We start from the raw sequence: 16118 nt of genomic DNA, 5'->3' as shown, positions 1-16118 counted from the left end.
TCATCGTGCGGGCCTCGTGTGGCTCTTCTTCGCCACCCTTCGGCCTCTGCCGCCTCTATGACGCGCATACCCACAAGTGCAGCGGCGGGCCAGAGCACATGCGGATACCTCTCTTGTCGGCGTCTCCCTCTTCCTCCCTCTTGTCCCGCTGCTGCTGCTGCTGCCACTGCTCTGCTCACGTATTCTTTTACCTTTAGGGCTACTGAAGCGTCTTCTGGCGCTCTTCCTCTATCGGTGCACACCCAGTCGGACACGCAGACCGACCCACGCCTTCCGCCCCCCCTCCATGCACCTGAAGTCGCGCAGTCCTGTGCACAGTCACAAGGCGCGTCCGCAAAGCTGCATGCCACGCCGGTACAATGCCTCTGTAGACTCTTTCCCCCTTCCCCATCTGCTTTGCATCCTTCTCATGCCGACCCGCTGCTTGCCAGCGGACGAGCTCACTCGCCTTGCCTCTGTCGCTCAGCGCCCGATCGCACTCTCACGTGCTCATAAAATCGTGCGCCTCTGCTGCTGTTGCTGCTGCTCTCTCTCTCGCCATTACGATTCGCAGTTGCTGCTCGCCGCCAACTACCTCTCGCTTCATCGCCCTCTTCCCTCCGCTTCACCAACACACCCTAGAAGCCCTCACCACCACACACGCATCACACACAGCCTGAGCTGACCAATTCGTCAGTGCGCTTCGCCGGTGTCTTCCTACAGCGCACGAACGTGTTAGGTCCGCACCCTCTTCTTATTCCCGCAGGAGTTCACGCTGCGAGCCACGCTCGCTAACCACACTCCTTTGGCCGTGGTCGTTCGGCGCGGAGGACTGAGCGTGGGGGAAGCGTGCGCGTTATGTGTGCACGCAGACTCACGCCTGCTCGCTCACCTCGTTGGAACCCTTCCAGCGCTCCGCCTTTGCAGAGGATTGGCTGAAGCGCGTCGACGAGCGATTAGGAGCTGATTCTCTTCACATCTGCCGCTGCCTTTGCTGTTGCCCGTCGACCTGTCGCACACCCGCACACGCCCCACTCCTGTGTCGCCGTGCGCTCTTGACGAGGCGGTGTTTGTTGCTGAGCTCGCGCGAGTGAGTACGCGTGTGCCAGCGCGCAGTGCTATATGCTTTACCCTTCCACTAACTCCGCTGTTGCATCTTTTCCTCTCCGTCCGAGGCTGCGCAGTACGTTTCGTTGCGCTGAGCGGGGCCATCTATCTAACCCCGCTTCTCTGGTCTGCTCTTCCCCACTCGATCCGATCTCCGCCGCCCGCAGTCTACGGTACCCTTGACCTTTGTGCGCTGCGTACACCTGTTGGTGCACCACCATCCCTGTTGTCTCACCTTGACTGGGAGTCGTTACCATGTCGTCCGTCAGTCGCACCCCCGCCACGACGACGGGTGCGCCGGCCTCAGCAGGGAAGTTCAAGCTAGTTCTGCTGGGGGAGAGCGGTGTCGGCAAGTCGTCCGTGGTGCAGCGCCTCATGAAGAACGCTTTTAGCGACAAGCTGAACAGCACTGTCGGCGCCTCTTTCTTTCGCTACACGTGCAATGTGCGGGACGGCACTGCTGTCCACTTCGACATATGGGATACGGCAGGGCAGGAGCGCTTCAGGAGCTTAGCTTCGATGTACTACCGCGGCGCCGCTGCGGCGCTCGTCGTGTTCGACATGGTTTCCACCGACACGTACGAGAGGGCCAAGTATTGGGTTCGTGAGCTACACGTGAACTCGCCCGAGACGCTTGTGATGCTGGTAGGGAACAAGAAGGACTTGGAGAGTGAGCGACAGGTATCTTCGGCAGAGGCACAGCAGTGTGCCGCCGAGATGGACGCAATGTATTGCGAAACAAGCGCGCGCAGCGGCGAAGGGGTGCAGGACGCGTTCCACGCCATCGCCGCGAAGCTGATTGAGACGAACAGCACCGTCAACGTGCGCGAGGGCGGTGTCATGGGTCGCTCAGAGAACACGGCGCCGCGCCGAGAAAACGAATGCTGCTAGATGGGAGGCGTGGGGGTGCTGTCGGTCGCAGCCTAGCGCATTTACAGGCCACCCATCTCAGCATCTGTGTGCGTCTGCGCTCGTTCCCAAAGGTAACATATACGTGCCCTCTGCACCCATGCGAGGCTCGTGCCACACGTCGTGAGCCCTGCAGAGGAGCAGCGCCGGTACAAAGATCTTTGGTGTGTCGGGCTCGTTCTCATCGCCGCGGCTCCGTCGCCCCCCCTTCCCCCCTTTTATATATACATGCCTTAGTGATATGCTCGGTTGGTTGCGCTCTTCTGCGCGTCGTGGCGCAGGCGCGTGTGCGGAACTTTTGTCTTTGATGTTTCATCTTCTTCATGCCATCGAATGCCTTTGCGTTTTTTTTTTCGCGGCCGAGCACAGATGCCTTCGCCATAATCTTCACCAGCAACAGCGTCGCCTCAGACACACCTCCTCCCCTCTGCTCTCCCCTTTTTTAACCTCCCCTCTCTCCCTGAGTTGGGACACACACACACACACACATACAACAGGCGATGTGTGATGAGGGGGTGGGTGGGAGGGAAGAGCTGAACCGACATCTCGAAGGGCAGAGATGCCACGGCGCTTTCAGTTGTGGTGCGGCTGCATGTCAACAGGTGCTCACGTATGCGACATGGCGCGCCTCTCTCCCCCGTTCTGCCACCGCTCCTCTCGTTCCTGCCCCTCCGCCTACTCACCACCTTTCTACATCTGCGTTGCGGTCCATGTGCTCTGTGCACCCATACTACCTCCCCCTTCCCCTCTCTGCACGCACATCGGCCGGGCTGCGGCAGAGCGTGCGTACGGGGCGGCGTGCCCATGCGCGCTTCGCACACCACACAGCGTAGGGGATCTCTCTCTGCCGCCTGTAGCCTGCACGTGCGCGCGCGCACACACACATACAAACGCGGCTCGTGGCTTTCCATCGATCGCTGCCTCCCCGCATTCTTTTCGCTGTGCCTCCGCTGCTCTCACGCCCCCCCCGCTGTGGCTCTGCGGTCGGTCTCTCTTTCGACGCCGCTGCTGCCTTTTTCTTTCCCCTTTCCATCAGCGGCGGCGCTACCGGATGCCCTCGGCGGCGTCGTCTTCACCGCCGTCGATGGCAGCCCCGCAGCCGCAATGGCCGCAGTTCGCACAGATGCGCAACTTTGTCTTCACCCACACGCAGCCACAGTGGGGCGACGTGCACACCACCGCCACGGTTAGTACGGTGCCAGCACAGCGACGCGCAGAGATGAGCGGAGCGGGATGCCCGGCTGAAGATATGGCTGTCGCATGGGCGCCGACCGTGGTGCGCCCGCCGCCACTGGAGGGCCATCGCGTCTGCACAACTTGCCAGCGGCCGAAGGAGAGCTGCATGTGCACGAGGTGCTTTGTGTGCCAGCGCCGCTTCCATGCAAATCGGCATCACTGCCGCCGCTGTTGGCACGCGGTGTGCTCCGGCTGCTGGGGCCACCGACATTATGTACACATGCTTGGGCGGCAGATGTCAGTGTGCGACCGCTGCTCCACGCCGTGGGGGCTGGCGAACCTTTCCAAACGTGGGGATGGCTGTCTTCTGTGGGGGCTGTACGTACTGCGGGCAGCGGGAGACATGCCTCGCATGTGTATCGGTCCTTCATGTAGTATGCTGACACGACAACTCGTTTGTTACGGGTGTGGGCTGCCCACCGTCGTGACGCGGCCGCATGCCGCGCGCGTGGTTCGCCCAAACGGGGTGTCGAAGGGCGTGATGGACGAGGTCAGCGTGCTCGATGTGCAGCAGCTTTCTCTGCGCAGTATGGAGGTGAACGGCATGACGACCACGCAGATGGAGCGCATGTTCCGAAGGCTCTTCCACCGATACGAGGAGGTGCTTGCCTTCCGCACCATCACTACCGCCGTCCTGGGACAGCGGGTACTGCTCTCCATGGTGGCCGCAGCAGTCGCGTACGAATACCTGGGGGCACCAAACATCACTTTGAGCCTGTCCGATATCCCGTACGCGCGCGCATTGCGCATTACCGTAGCGCAGGAGCGCTACACAGTTCTTGAGGCGCCGGGCCGTGTGAAGTTCATCGCCTTTCCCGGAACTCACAATTGGAGGACCCGCTGGGTCGACGTCCAGTTCGCGCGCATCACGGAGCGTGTGTGGTCGACACTGCATGAAGGCGTGTGTCTGAGGCGGACGACGACGGAGGTCGCAGAGGATGGCGGCCGCGCAGAGGCCACTGCGGTGCTCAACGGCGGTGTTCGTAAAGTTTGGGAGTACCAGGTGCACCGGGGCTTCGCGCAAGAGGCGCAGGAGGTTGGACTGCCCTTCGATTCGCTTCTCGAAGACGTTCGTAGTGGCGGCTATACTCTGGTCTTGTGCGGCCACTCGCTGGGCGGGGCCACTGCGCAATACTTGAGCCTGCAGCTTCTGCATCGCTGCGCTTCCCTGCTGGTGCCCCGAGGCGCGGAGGAGGACGCGCCACGGCTGCTGTGCGTCTCGCTCGGTGCGCCGCTGCTTGGGAACTACGAGCTGGCGGACCACGTACAAAGCTGTGGCTGGACACACATCTTCCACAACTTTGTCTACCGCAGCGACATTGTGCCGCGCTTGTCTTGCACGGACGAACTCGCCTGGGATGCGCAGTCACGTCTCACGCACTACGTCACCTCCGTCTTCACGGCGGCCCAGAGTTGGTGGAGGGGCGGCGCCATGGGCGCGCCGCCACCAACAACAAAGGCCACCGCCTCCACCCCCTCGACTGCGACTGTGGCACCTAACACGTCCACTGTCGACTCTGGCAGGCTCTCCGCCGCGCTGGGTCGCTTGAGCACCAAGAGACTAACTAGAACCCTCTCTGCTGCTGCCTATCCAGCTGCCGGCGCTTCCGATACGGCTCCGCTCCTCTCAACTGATGACGTCTCGGGCAAGACGAGCGCGGCACCCGCGACGGAGGTCAGCTTCCCTGACGAGTCGTCTGAGTTGTGGGCAGAGCAAGCGCAGCTTGCTGCCTACGTCGATACAGCCCTCCGCAACGGCCGCGACGCGCTGGAGAGCGACACGCCGTCGCCGTCTCGCGATGAGGCAGCGCAGCGAGACGCCGACGTGGAAGCGGCCCTCCAGGTTTTCAGCAGCCGCTGCGCGGGCGCGAGCAGAATCACATCAGCGAAGGCGAGTGCCATGCAGCACGCGCGCAGTGGAAGTGACGCCGCTGAACCCAACGGCGTCGACGCGTCTACCGTGGCTTCTAGAGTTGGGGCCGCTGTGGACACGGCAGCGGATGTGGTGCTGCCGGTGTCGTCGCGCCGCATGCACCGCCGCTTCACGTGCTTCGGTCGGTACCACTTTATCCAGTACGGCACCTACGGCTATGTGTCGACAGACGACTCGGATACTGCCTTCGGGGTGCTAAAGCACGGCTGCGGAGAGGCGTCCATCTTGGGGGATCACTCCGTGGAGGCGTACAATCGAGGGATGATGATCCACCTCTACCGCAACGCCGAGTCCTAAACGTTCAGCGCATGCCCGTTAGTTGTCATGGAGGAGGGGGGTGTGCGAGTGGCGCGGGCAGCGGAGGTGCGCGTAAGTGTATGCGTGTGTGAGGGGGTGGGTGAGTGAGGCGTGCGCCCGTGAGTGTCGGCTCATCTGCTTGAGTGAGTGCCCACACCGCCTCTCTTTCGCTGCGCAACGCAAGGCCGACCCGCCACCACCGCTGAAGGTAATCCGCGCTCTGCCTTCACCCAGGCTGCTTCTCTCTTACGGCCTCGGCCGCGGCGTGTTTGCGTGTGTGGAGGCGGTGATTGCGCGCACCTCTATGCCTCCCACCCCCTTTCCTTTTCATGCCCCCGATTCACTGCGGCTGCGCTCGGTGGGATGAAACACCCTGTGTCACAGGCGGAGAGGCGAGAGAAGCCGCAACCCCTGCCTAGACCTCTGCACTGTCGCCTCGTTGTCTCCATCCTCTCTGCCATCGCCGACCTCCACCACTTTCTCCTTTCTGAGCCCCTTCGCCCTCTGCCTCCATCTCTGTACCTCAATGCGCTTTCACCGTCGCACGGCCCTTCCCTTCCCTTTCGCCCCCCCTCCCCCATGACAACAGTGCGTAGTGGTCATCAAAGGATTCCGTGCTTCAGCTTCCACCGCTTCCCACATCCTCAGATGACCATGTTGAGGGACACTTGCGTGTGCGCTATCGCAGGGTCCAGTACCCGCTCTGTGAGGAGTCCGAGGAGCCCCACCTCCCCCCTGCCCATCTCCGCCAAAGGCCGAACCCCACCTCTGATGGTGACCGGGCCAAGCATCCACGGCGTGTGGAGGTCACAGGGATGCACCGCCCGCGGGCACCGGCTGCCATGCTGCGGATGGCGTTGCGCCGGAGCGATCAGCGGCACCGCGGGCGCGCTGAAAGCAAAAACAGAGGCGTTCGCCCGCCCCTTTCTGCACATCCCCTTCAGCGACCCCCACCCGCACCTGCTCACGTCCCGCTGTGCACATGCGTATGTGCGCGTGTATGCGCACCTTTTCCTGTCTCGGTGCGGGGTAACTGCGCCGCCTCGTTTCCTTCGCATATACCCACTCACACTCTCTGCTGACCCCGCTTCTGTCTTCTTGCGTCCCCCCTCTCCCACACTCCTCTTTCTCAGCCCTCTTTCGCTTCTTTCGCGCCCACTTCTCTCATTGCGCTCCCCTCCCTCTTCAGCTCTCTGCGCGCTGTCGGTCCGGCCTCTCTTCTGTCGCTGTCGCCTCTCGTCGCGCGGTATCTGTCGACACCCGCGCACATCTGGTGCCGGCGCGCGTCTGCGTTTGTGCGTTGTGCCCTCCAACCTCGTCACTTCTCCTCCCCTACACCTCCCCCCCTCACACAGAAAAGGGGCGGGCAAAGGCCCCTCCGGACAGCAACAAAAGAGGAGAGGGCATCGTCGGCAGCGCTGCCGTTATGTGAGGGTCGCCGACTGCACCGCACTTCTCATTTATTTATTTGCTGCCTTCGCTTGCTTTGTGCTTTTCGTTTTTCTCTGGGCTCCTCTCTGTGCTCTGCTCTGATTTGGGCCCTCAGTGCAGCGCTTCAGCGTTAGCGTCTGTGTGCGCCCCCTCTTCCCTCTTCCCCCCTCTGTGCGTTGCCCTCTTTGCTGTTGGCGCTTCTATCCTCTTCTGACTCCGCGCCCCGCTCGCCGCAGCTCCTCATCCTTCCTCCCCCACTCTCTTTGCCCACAACTGCTCTCCCTGCGCACCGAAGAAAGTGCACACGCGTAGCACAGCTGCAACTGTAACATCGCCTTTCATCGTTTCGATTTTTTCTCCTCTTCCGCTCTCTCTCCCCCTGTCGCCACACCATCAGCACCAGCCTCATCTCTGTCCTCTCATCCCCCATCCATACCCCTTCGCGCGTAGAGCTGTCTTGGCGGGTCTCCGCGTGCGCGCCGCCCATATCAGACATGAAGGGCCTTTTCTCGAGGCTCCACGGCACCTCACCGCGCGCAGCTGCGGCTGACGGCTCCTCGCCGGCATCCGTGACGCCGAGGTCGCTGACCTCGGCGGGAAAGTCTTCCAGCAGACGCGATGGGACCAATGAGCCGTATGCAGCGGGCGACTACTGGGATAAAGGCAGCGCCCGCTTATGTGATCCCTCTGGGGCCACCCCAACGACGCAGAGCAAGGAGAGCTCGTTAGGGCCTGAGGCAGCGACGGTCATGTCCGATTCCGTTGGCCAGCAAAGCAGAGGCAGTGCCAAACGGTACGGCTCCTGCTACCGAGGCGGAACCGATGGCCGCTGCGACGCCTGTGGGCTTTCGAAATTAGCGTGCGCATGCCAGCGCTGCTACGCCTGCCGCCGCTTCCTCATGATCCCGCCGAGCCGTCATCACTGCCGACGATGCTGGCGTCTCCACTGCCTGGAGTGCAGCAAGCGCCTGCGTATGACCGACTTCATTAGTGGCCAGATATGCCGCGTCTGTGACTCGTGCGCCGTGCCCAAGGCACTGGCCTTCGTTACCCATCTGCGCCACGGCTCTTACGAGGCGCTAGGTGGGAGTGGCAAGGAGGGCCATGCGGACGCCAAAGCCTCGCTGGTAAAGTTACCACTCGAGAAGACGAGCCCCTTTCACTGGGGCCTGTATGCGCTCGGATGCGAGATGGAGGCTCCGCAGCGCTGCATCAACCCGACCTGCACTGCCCCCCTCTCATACGCCGATAGGTGCGGCATCTGCAGGACCCCCACCGTTACCTTGACGATGCACGGACCCTGCCATGTTGGGATTAGCGTGCCGACGAAGGGCGCAATGCACGCCGACGCTGCCGGTTCGCTATCGGCGGCGGCGGTGGAGGATATGGTGCGCGCCAAGCACGACACCATCGCGGCCGCCCTCACCACCGCCGAGGCGGACGCTCTCTTTGCTGCTGCGCTGCCGTCGGGGACGGAGAGGCGTCTGTTTTCCGGCCCGACTGGCAGCACGTGCGCCCCGCGTAAGGTGCTCCTCTCCCTGGTGGCGTGTGGCATCGCGGGGGAGTCGCTGGCGATGCCGTGCATCTCGCTGGCCATGATGGGCCTCCACGAATACGCGAGACTGCTGCGACTGGTTGAGGTAACTGAGTTTTTCACAGTGTTCAGCTGTCCGGGCAAAGTGAGCATCGTCGCCTTCAACTCCGGCGCCAGCCGACGGGCTGCCGTGTATCAGGTGCTAAGCACGCGCATGGTAACTCGGGAGCTGTGGAGCGGCGATGCTCAGAAGCGGCAGCGTGCGCTTGGCAAGGTTGTGGAGAGCAGGGAGGCGGCTCACGGCGAGGGACTGGACACGGCTGTGGCTGCGTGGAGCATGCGGAAGGGCCTTCTCGCTTTCATGACCCATGATAACATCATGCAGCGCGTGCAGGAGCTTGTGCTGGGCATGGTGAAAAAGGGCGAGGATGTGGTGCTCTGCGGCCACGGTATCGGGGGCGCTGCCGCCTCGTGGGTGACGACATGCCTGCTGCTGGAGAACACACAGGAGACACGTGATCGGCTGTTGTGCGTGACCTTCGGCGCGCCGCTCATCGCCAGTCGATCCCTGTCAAACGTCCTCATCCAACATAACCTCACCAAGAACCTCCACCACTTCGTGAACGCCAGCGACATGGTGCCACGGGTCAGCTACGTGGATTCGCTGCTGAACTCTGGAAACGTGGTGGGCTGCGCTACGATTGTGGGGCACGACGGCAGCGTCGCCTCGGCGAGGGAGGTACGGGAAAGCGTTACTACCTGGACCGCTTCGCACGAGGAGCCTCATGACCCCACGAGCGCGTCACAGGCTGCGGAGGCGACTGAGGAGAGTCGCTCGTCTCTCTCCAAATTTATGCGAACTGTGCGCCACCGCTCAATGGCGATAGCGCTTGGTAGCACACTTAAAGCAAAGAAAACTTCGAAGAATGCGCTGTCGCCGCCCGATGCGGCGGTTCGCGTGAACGCGACTGTGAACGGGGATCTTTTCGAGTCAAGCCGCCAGCCCTTCGACAACGATGTACATAACATAGGGGCGGCACGTAGTAGCACGCACAACTCCAGCTTCGAGCAGCTCTGTACCTCTCAACATCGCGAAAAGCAATCGATGGACCCGCTTGGCTTCTTCCACTTTCTTTGGCACCCACGCGGCAAGTACATAAACACCGTCGATCCGGCGATCGCTATCGCCTTGCTGACGGAGCGGTCGAACATGCGCATTCAGCTGCGCGATCACTTGATGAGCTCGTACCACAAGGGTGTCATGGAGTACGTCTACTCTGCATCCCCGTAGCACAGCTGCCCATCTCCGAGCAAGAGACGCTTGCGAGCGCTGCTGTTCTCTTCGCTGCTGTCTGTGGGCGCTGCTGGCGCCGTGCAGCATGCTCGTTTGTGTTCTACCGCACCGACGGCGCGTGTTGCGCTGTCTCGCTCAGCTCCCCCGCCGCGTTGGTCGTTGCCTTCCTCTCTGCCTTCTCTATTTTTTCGTTGCAGTCTCTCGACCTTTCGGAGAACAGCGCACATTTGTGCACGCCCGAGTCGAGGGTCACACTCGCACCCACGAAAGCTTCTGTTCTCACCCTTTCTGTGCTTACTTGCTCTCCCCTCCCTCGCCGATAACGGCTGAGGGACACTTGCGTGTGCGCTATCGCAGGGTCCAGTACCCGCTCTGTGAGGAGTCCGAGGAGCCCCACCTCCCCCCTGCCCATCTCCGCCAAAGGCCGAACCCCACCTCTGATGGTGACCGGGCCAAGCATCCACGGCGTGTGGAGGTCACAGGGATGCACCGCCCGCGGGCACCGGCTGCCATGCTGCGGATGGCGTTGCGCCGGAGCGATCAGCGGCACCGCGGGCGCGCTGAAAGCAAAAACAGAGGCGTTCGCCCGCCCCTTTCTGCACATCCCCTTCAGCGACCCCCACCCGCACCTGCTCACGTCCCGCTGTGCACATGCGTATGTGCGCGTGTATGCGCACCTTTTCCTGTCTCGGTGCGGGGTAACTGCGCCGCCTCGTTTCCTTCGCATATACCCACTCACACTCTCTGCTGACCCCGCTTCTGTCTTCTTGCGTCCCCCCTCTCCCACACTCCTCTTTCTCAGCCCTCTTTCGCTTCTTTCGCGCCCACTTCTCTCATTGCGCTCCCCCTCCCTCTTCAGCTCTCTGCGCGCTGTCGGTCCGGCCTCTCTTCTGTCGCTGTCGCCTCTCGTCGCGCGGTATCTGTCGACACCCGCGCACATCTGGTGCCGGCGCGCGTCTGCGTTTGTGCGTTGTGCCCTCCAACCTCGTCACTTCTCCTCCCCTACACCTCCCCCCCTCACACAGAAAAGGGGCGGGCAAAGGCCCCTCCGGACAGCAACAAAAGAGGAGAGGGCATCGTCGGCAGCGCTGCCGTTATGTGAGGGTCGCCGACTGCACCGCACTTCTCATTTATTTATTTGCTGCCTTCGCTTGCTTTGTGCTTTTCGTTTTTCTCTGGGCTCCTCTCTGTGCTCTGCTCTGATTTGGGCCCTCAGTGCAGCGCTTCAGCGTTAGCGTCTGTGTGCGCCCCCTCTTCCCTCTTCCCCCCTCTGTGCGTTGCCCTCTTTGCTGTTGGCGCTTCTATCCTCTTCTGACTCCGCGCCCCGCTCGCCGCAGCTCCTCATCCTTCCTCCCCCACTCTCTTTGCCCACAACTGCTCTCCCTGCGCACCGAAGAAAGTGCACACGCGTAGCACAGCTGCAACTGTAACATCGCCTTTCATCGTTTCGATTTTTTCTCCTCTTCCGCTCTCTCTCCCCCTGTCGCCACACCATCAGCACCAGCCTCATCTCTGTCCTCTCATCCCCCCATCCATACCCCTTCGCGCGTAGAGCTGTCTTGGCGGGTCTCCGCGTGCGCGCCGCCCATATCAGACATGAAGGGCCTTTTCTCGAGGCTCCACGGCACCTCACCGCGCGCAGCTGCGGCTGACGGCTCCTCGCCGGCATCCGTGACGCCGAGGTCGCTGACCTCGGCGGGAAAGTCTTCCAGCAGACGCGATGGGACCAATGAGCCGTATGCAGCGGGCGACTACTGGGATAAAGGCAGCGCCCGCTTATGTGATCCCTCTGGGGCCACCCCAACGACGCAGAGCAAGGAGAGCTCGTTAGGGCCTGAGGCAGCGACGGTCATGTCCGATTCCGTTGGCCAGCAAAGCAGAGGCAGTGCCAAACGGTACGGCTCCTGCTACCGAGGCGGAACCGATGGCCGCTGCGACGCCTGTGGGCTTTCGAAATTAGCGTGCGCATGCCAGCGCTGCTACGCCTGCCGCCGCTTCCTCATGATCCCGCCGAGCCGTCATCACTGCCGACGATGCTGGCGTCTCCACTGCCTGGAGTGCAGCAAGCGCCTGCGTATGACCGACTTCATTAGTGGCCAGATATGCCGCGTCTGTGACTCGTGCGCCGTGCCCAAGGCACTGGCCTTCGTTACCCATCTGCGCCACGGCTCTTACGAGGCGCTAGGTGGGAGTGGCAAGGAGGGCCATGCGGACGCCAAAGCCTCGCTGGTAAAGTTACCACTCGAGAAGACGAGCCCCTTTCACTGGGGCCTGTATGCGCTCGGATGCGAGATGGAGGCTCCGCAGCGCTGCATCAACCCGACCTGCACTGCCCCCCTCTCATACGCCGATAGGTGCGGCATCTGCAGGACCCCCACCGTTACCTTGACGATGCACGGACCCTGCCATGTTGGGATTAGCGTGCCGACGAAGGGCGCAATGCACGCCGACGCTGCCGGTTCGCTATCGGCGGCGGCGGTGGAGGATATGGTGCGCGCCAAGCACGACACCATCGCGGCCGCCCTCACCACCGCCGAGGCGGACGCTCTCTTTGCTGCTGCGCTGCCGTCGGGGACGGAGAGGCGTCTGTTTTCCGGCCCGACTGGCAGCACGTGCGCCCCGCGTAAGGTGCTCCTCTCCCTGGTGGCGTGTGGCATCGCGGGGGAGTCGCTGGCGATGCCGTGCATCTCGCTGGCCATGATGGGCCTCCACGAATACGCGAGACTGCTGCGACTGGTTGAGGTAACTGAGTTTTTCACAGTGTTCAGCTGTCCGGGCAAAGTGAGCATCGTCGCCTTCAACTCCGGCGCCAGCCGACGGGCTGCCGTGTATCAGGTGCTAAGCACGCGCATGGTAACTCGGGAGCTGTGGAGCGGCGATGCTCAGAAGCGGCAGCGTGCGCTTGGCAAGGTTGTGGAGAGCAGGGAGGCGGCTCACGGCGAGGGACTGGACACGGCTGTGGCTGCGTGGAGCATGCGGAAGGGCCTTCTCGCTTTCATGACCCATGATAACATCATGCAGCGCGTGCAGGAGCTTGTGCTGGGCATGGTGAAAAAGGGCGAGGATGTGGTGCTCTGCGGCCACGGTATCGGGGGCGCTGCCGCCTCGTGGGTGACGACATGCCTGCTGCTGGAGAACACACAGGAGACACGTGATCGGCTGTTGTGCGTGACCTTCGGCGCGCCGCTCATCGCCAGTCGATCCCTGTCAAACGTCCTCATCCAACATAACCTCACCAAGAACCTCCACCACTTCGTGAACGCCAGCGACATGGTGCCACGGGTCAGCTACGTGGATTCGCTGCTGAACTCTGGAAACGTGGTGGGCTGCGCTACGATTGTGGGGCACGACGGCAGCGTCGCCTCGGCGAGGGAGGTACGGGAAAGCGTTACTACCTGGACCGCTTCGCACGAGGAGCCTCATGACCCCACGAGCGCGTCACAGGCTGCGGAGGCGACTGAGGAGAGTCGCTCGTCTCTCTCCAAATTTATGCGAACTGTGCGCCACCGCTCAATGGCGATAGCGCTTGGTAGCACACTTAAAGCAAAGAAAACTTCGAAGAATGCGCTGTCGCCGCCCGATGCGGCGGTTCGCGTGAACGCGACTGTGAACGGGGATCTTTTCGAGTCAAGCCGCCAGCCCTTCGACAACGATGTACATAACATAGGGGCGGCACGTAGTAGCACGCACAACTCCAGCTTCGAGCAGCTCTGTACCTCTCAACATCGCGAAAAGCAATCGATGGACCCGCTTGGCTTCTTCCACTTTCTTTGGCACCCACGCGGCAAGTACATAAACACCGTCGATCCGGCGATCGCTATCGCCTTGCTGACGGAGCGGTCGAACATGCGCATTCAGCTGCGCGATCACTTGATGAGCTCGTACCACAAGGGTGTCATGGAGTACGTCTACTCTGCATCCCCGTAGCACAGCTGCCCATCTCCGAGCAAGAGACGCTTGCGAGCGCTGCTGTTCTCTTCGCTGCTGTCTGTGGGCGCTGCTGGCGCCGTGCAGCATGCTCGTTTGTGTTCTACCGCACCGACGGCGCGTGTTGCGCTGTCTCGCTCAGCTCCCCCGCCGCGTTGGTCGTTGCCTTCCTCTCTGCCTTCTCTATTTTTCGTTGCAGTCTCTCGACCTTTCGGAGAACAGCGCACATTTGTGCACGCCCGAGTCGAGGGTCACACTCGCACCCACGAAAGCTTCTGTTCTCACCCTTTCTGTGCTTACTTGCTCTCCCCCTCCCTCGCCGATAACGGCTGAGGGACACTTGCGTGTGCGCTATCGCAGGGTCCAGTACCCGCTCTGTGAGGAGTCCGAGGAGCCCCACCTCCCCCCTGCCCATCTCCGCCAAAGGCCGAACCCCACCTCTGATGGTGACCGGGCCAAGCATCCACGGCGTGTGGAGGTCACAGGGATGCACCGCCCGCGGGCACCGGCTGCCATGCTGCGGATGGCGTTGCGCCGGAGCGATCAGCGGCACCGCGGGCGCGCTGAAAGCAAAAACAGAGGCGTTCGCCCGCCCCTTTCTGCACATCCCCTTCAGCGACCCCCACCCGCACCTGCTCACGTCCCGCTGTGCACATGCGTATGTGCGCGTGTATGCGCACCTTTTCCTGTCTCGGTGCGGGGTAACTGCGCCGCCTCGTTTCCTTCGCATATACCCACTCACACTCTCTGCTGACCCCGCTTCTGTCTTCTTGCGTCCCCCCTCTCCCACACTCCTCTTTCTCAGCCCTCTTTCGCTTCTTTCGCGCCCACTTCTCTCATTGCGCTCCCCCTCCCTCTTCAGCTCTCTGCGCGCTGTCGGTCCGGCCTCTCTTCTGTCGCTGTCGCCTCTCGTCGCGCGGTATCTGTCGACACCCGCGCACATCTGGTGCCGGCGCGCGTCTGCGTTTGTGCGTTGTGCCCTCCAACCTCGTCACTTCTCCTCCCCTACACCTCCCCCCCTCACACAGAAAAGGGGCGGGCAAAGGCCCCTCCGGACAGCAACAAAAGAGGAGAGGGCATCGTCGGCAGCGCTGCCGTTATGTGAGGGTCGCCGACTGCACCGCACTTCTCATTTATTTATTTGCTGCCTTCGCTTGCTTTGTGCTTTTCGTTTTTCTCTGGGCTCCTCTCTGTGCTCTGCTCTGATTTGGGCCCTCAGTGCAGCGCTTCAGCGTTAGCGTCTGTGTGCGCCCCCTCTTCCCTCTTCCCCCCTCTGTGCGTTGCCCTCTTTGCTGTTGGCGCTTCTATCCTCTTCTGACTCCGCGCCCCGCTCGCCGCAGCTCCTCATCCTTCCTCCCCCACTCTCTTTGCCCACAACTGCTCTCCCTGCGCACCGAAGAAAGTGCACACGCGTAGCACAGCTGCAACTGTAACATCGCCTTTCATCGTTTCGATTTTTCTCCTCTTCCGCTCTCTCTCCCCTGTCGCCACACCATCAGCACCAGCCTCATCTCTGTCCTCTCATCCCCCCATCCATACCCCTTCGCGCGTAGAGCTGTCTTGGCGGGTCTCCGCGTGCGCGCCGCCCATATCAGACATGAAGGGCCTTTTCTCGAGGCTCCACGGCACCTCACCGCGCGCAGCTGCGGCTGACGGCTCCTCGCCGGCATCCGTGACGCCGAGGTCGCTGACCTCGGCGGGAAAGTCTTCCAGCAGACGCGATGGGACCAATGAGCCGTATGCAGCGGGCGACTACTGGGATAAAGGCAGCGCCCGCTTATGTGATCCCTCTGGGGCCACCCCAACGACGCAGAGCAAGGAGAGCTCGTTAGGGCCTGAGGCAGCGACGGTCATGTCCGATTCCGTTGGCCAGCAAAGCAGAGGCAGTGCCAAACGGTACGGCTCCTGCTACCGAGGCGGAACCGATGGCCGCTGCGACGCCTGTGGGCTTTCGAAATTAGCGTGCGCATGCCAGCGCTGCTACGCCTGCCGCCGCTTCCTCATGATCCCGCCGAGCCGTCATCACTGCCGACGATGCTGGCGTCTCCACTGCCTGGAGTGCAGCAAGCGCCTGCGTATGACCGACTTCATTAGTGGCCAGATATGCCGCGTCTGTGACTCGTGCGCCGTGCCCAAGGCACTGGCCTTCGTTACCCATCTGCGCCACGGCTCTTACGAGGCGCTAGGTGGGAGTGGCAAGGAGGGCCATGCGGACGCCAAAGCCTCGCTGGTAAAGTTACCACTCGAGAAGACGAGCCCCTTTCACTGGGGCCTGTATGCGCTCGGATGCGAGATGGAGGCTCCGCAGCGCTGCATCAACCCGACCTGCACTGCCCCCCTCTCATACGCCGATAGGTGCGGCATCTGCAGGACCCCCACCGTTACCTTGACGATGCACGGACCCTGCCATGTTGGGATTAGCGTGCCGACGAAGGGCGCAATGCACGCCGACGCTGCCGGTTCGCTATCGG

The 16118-nt window shown here is 62.3% G+C and overlaps 2 protein-coding genes across 2 annotated transcripts; both read left to right on the top strand.

The window, feature by feature from the left end:
* Positions 1 to 1341: 1341 nt before the first annotated feature.
* Positions 1342 to 1977, top strand: LSCM1_05834 (uncharacterized protein; the record flags this gene model as incomplete). The annotated part of the gene is made up of 1 exon (XM_067323272.1): positions 1342 to 1977. One exon carries the CDS (start codon positions 1342 to 1344, stop codon positions 1975 to 1977), a length of 636 nt encoding a protein of 211 aa, XP_067180223.1.
* A 1102-nt stretch (positions 1978 to 3079) lies between these two features.
* On the top strand, positions 3080 to 5461 carry LSCM1_05833 (uncharacterized protein; the record flags this gene model as incomplete). The annotated part of the gene is made up of 1 exon (XM_067323271.1): positions 3080 to 5461. The coding sequence occupies one exon, from the start codon at positions 3080 to 3082 to the stop codon at positions 5459 to 5461; it is 2382 nt and encodes a 793-aa protein (XP_067180222.1).
* Between the last annotated feature and the right edge of the window lie 10657 nt (positions 5462 to 16118).

The sequence above is a fragment of the Leishmania martiniquensis genome, chromosome 13, assembly GCF_017916325.1.
Source record: "Leishmania martiniquensis isolate LSCM1 chromosome 13, whole genome shotgun sequence".
Lineage (NCBI taxonomy): Eukaryota > Euglenozoa > Kinetoplastea > Trypanosomatida > Trypanosomatidae > Leishmania > Leishmania martiniquensis.
The sequence above is the reverse complement of the archived record's forward strand: the minus strand, read 5'-3'. Positions and strand labels throughout refer to the sequence as shown.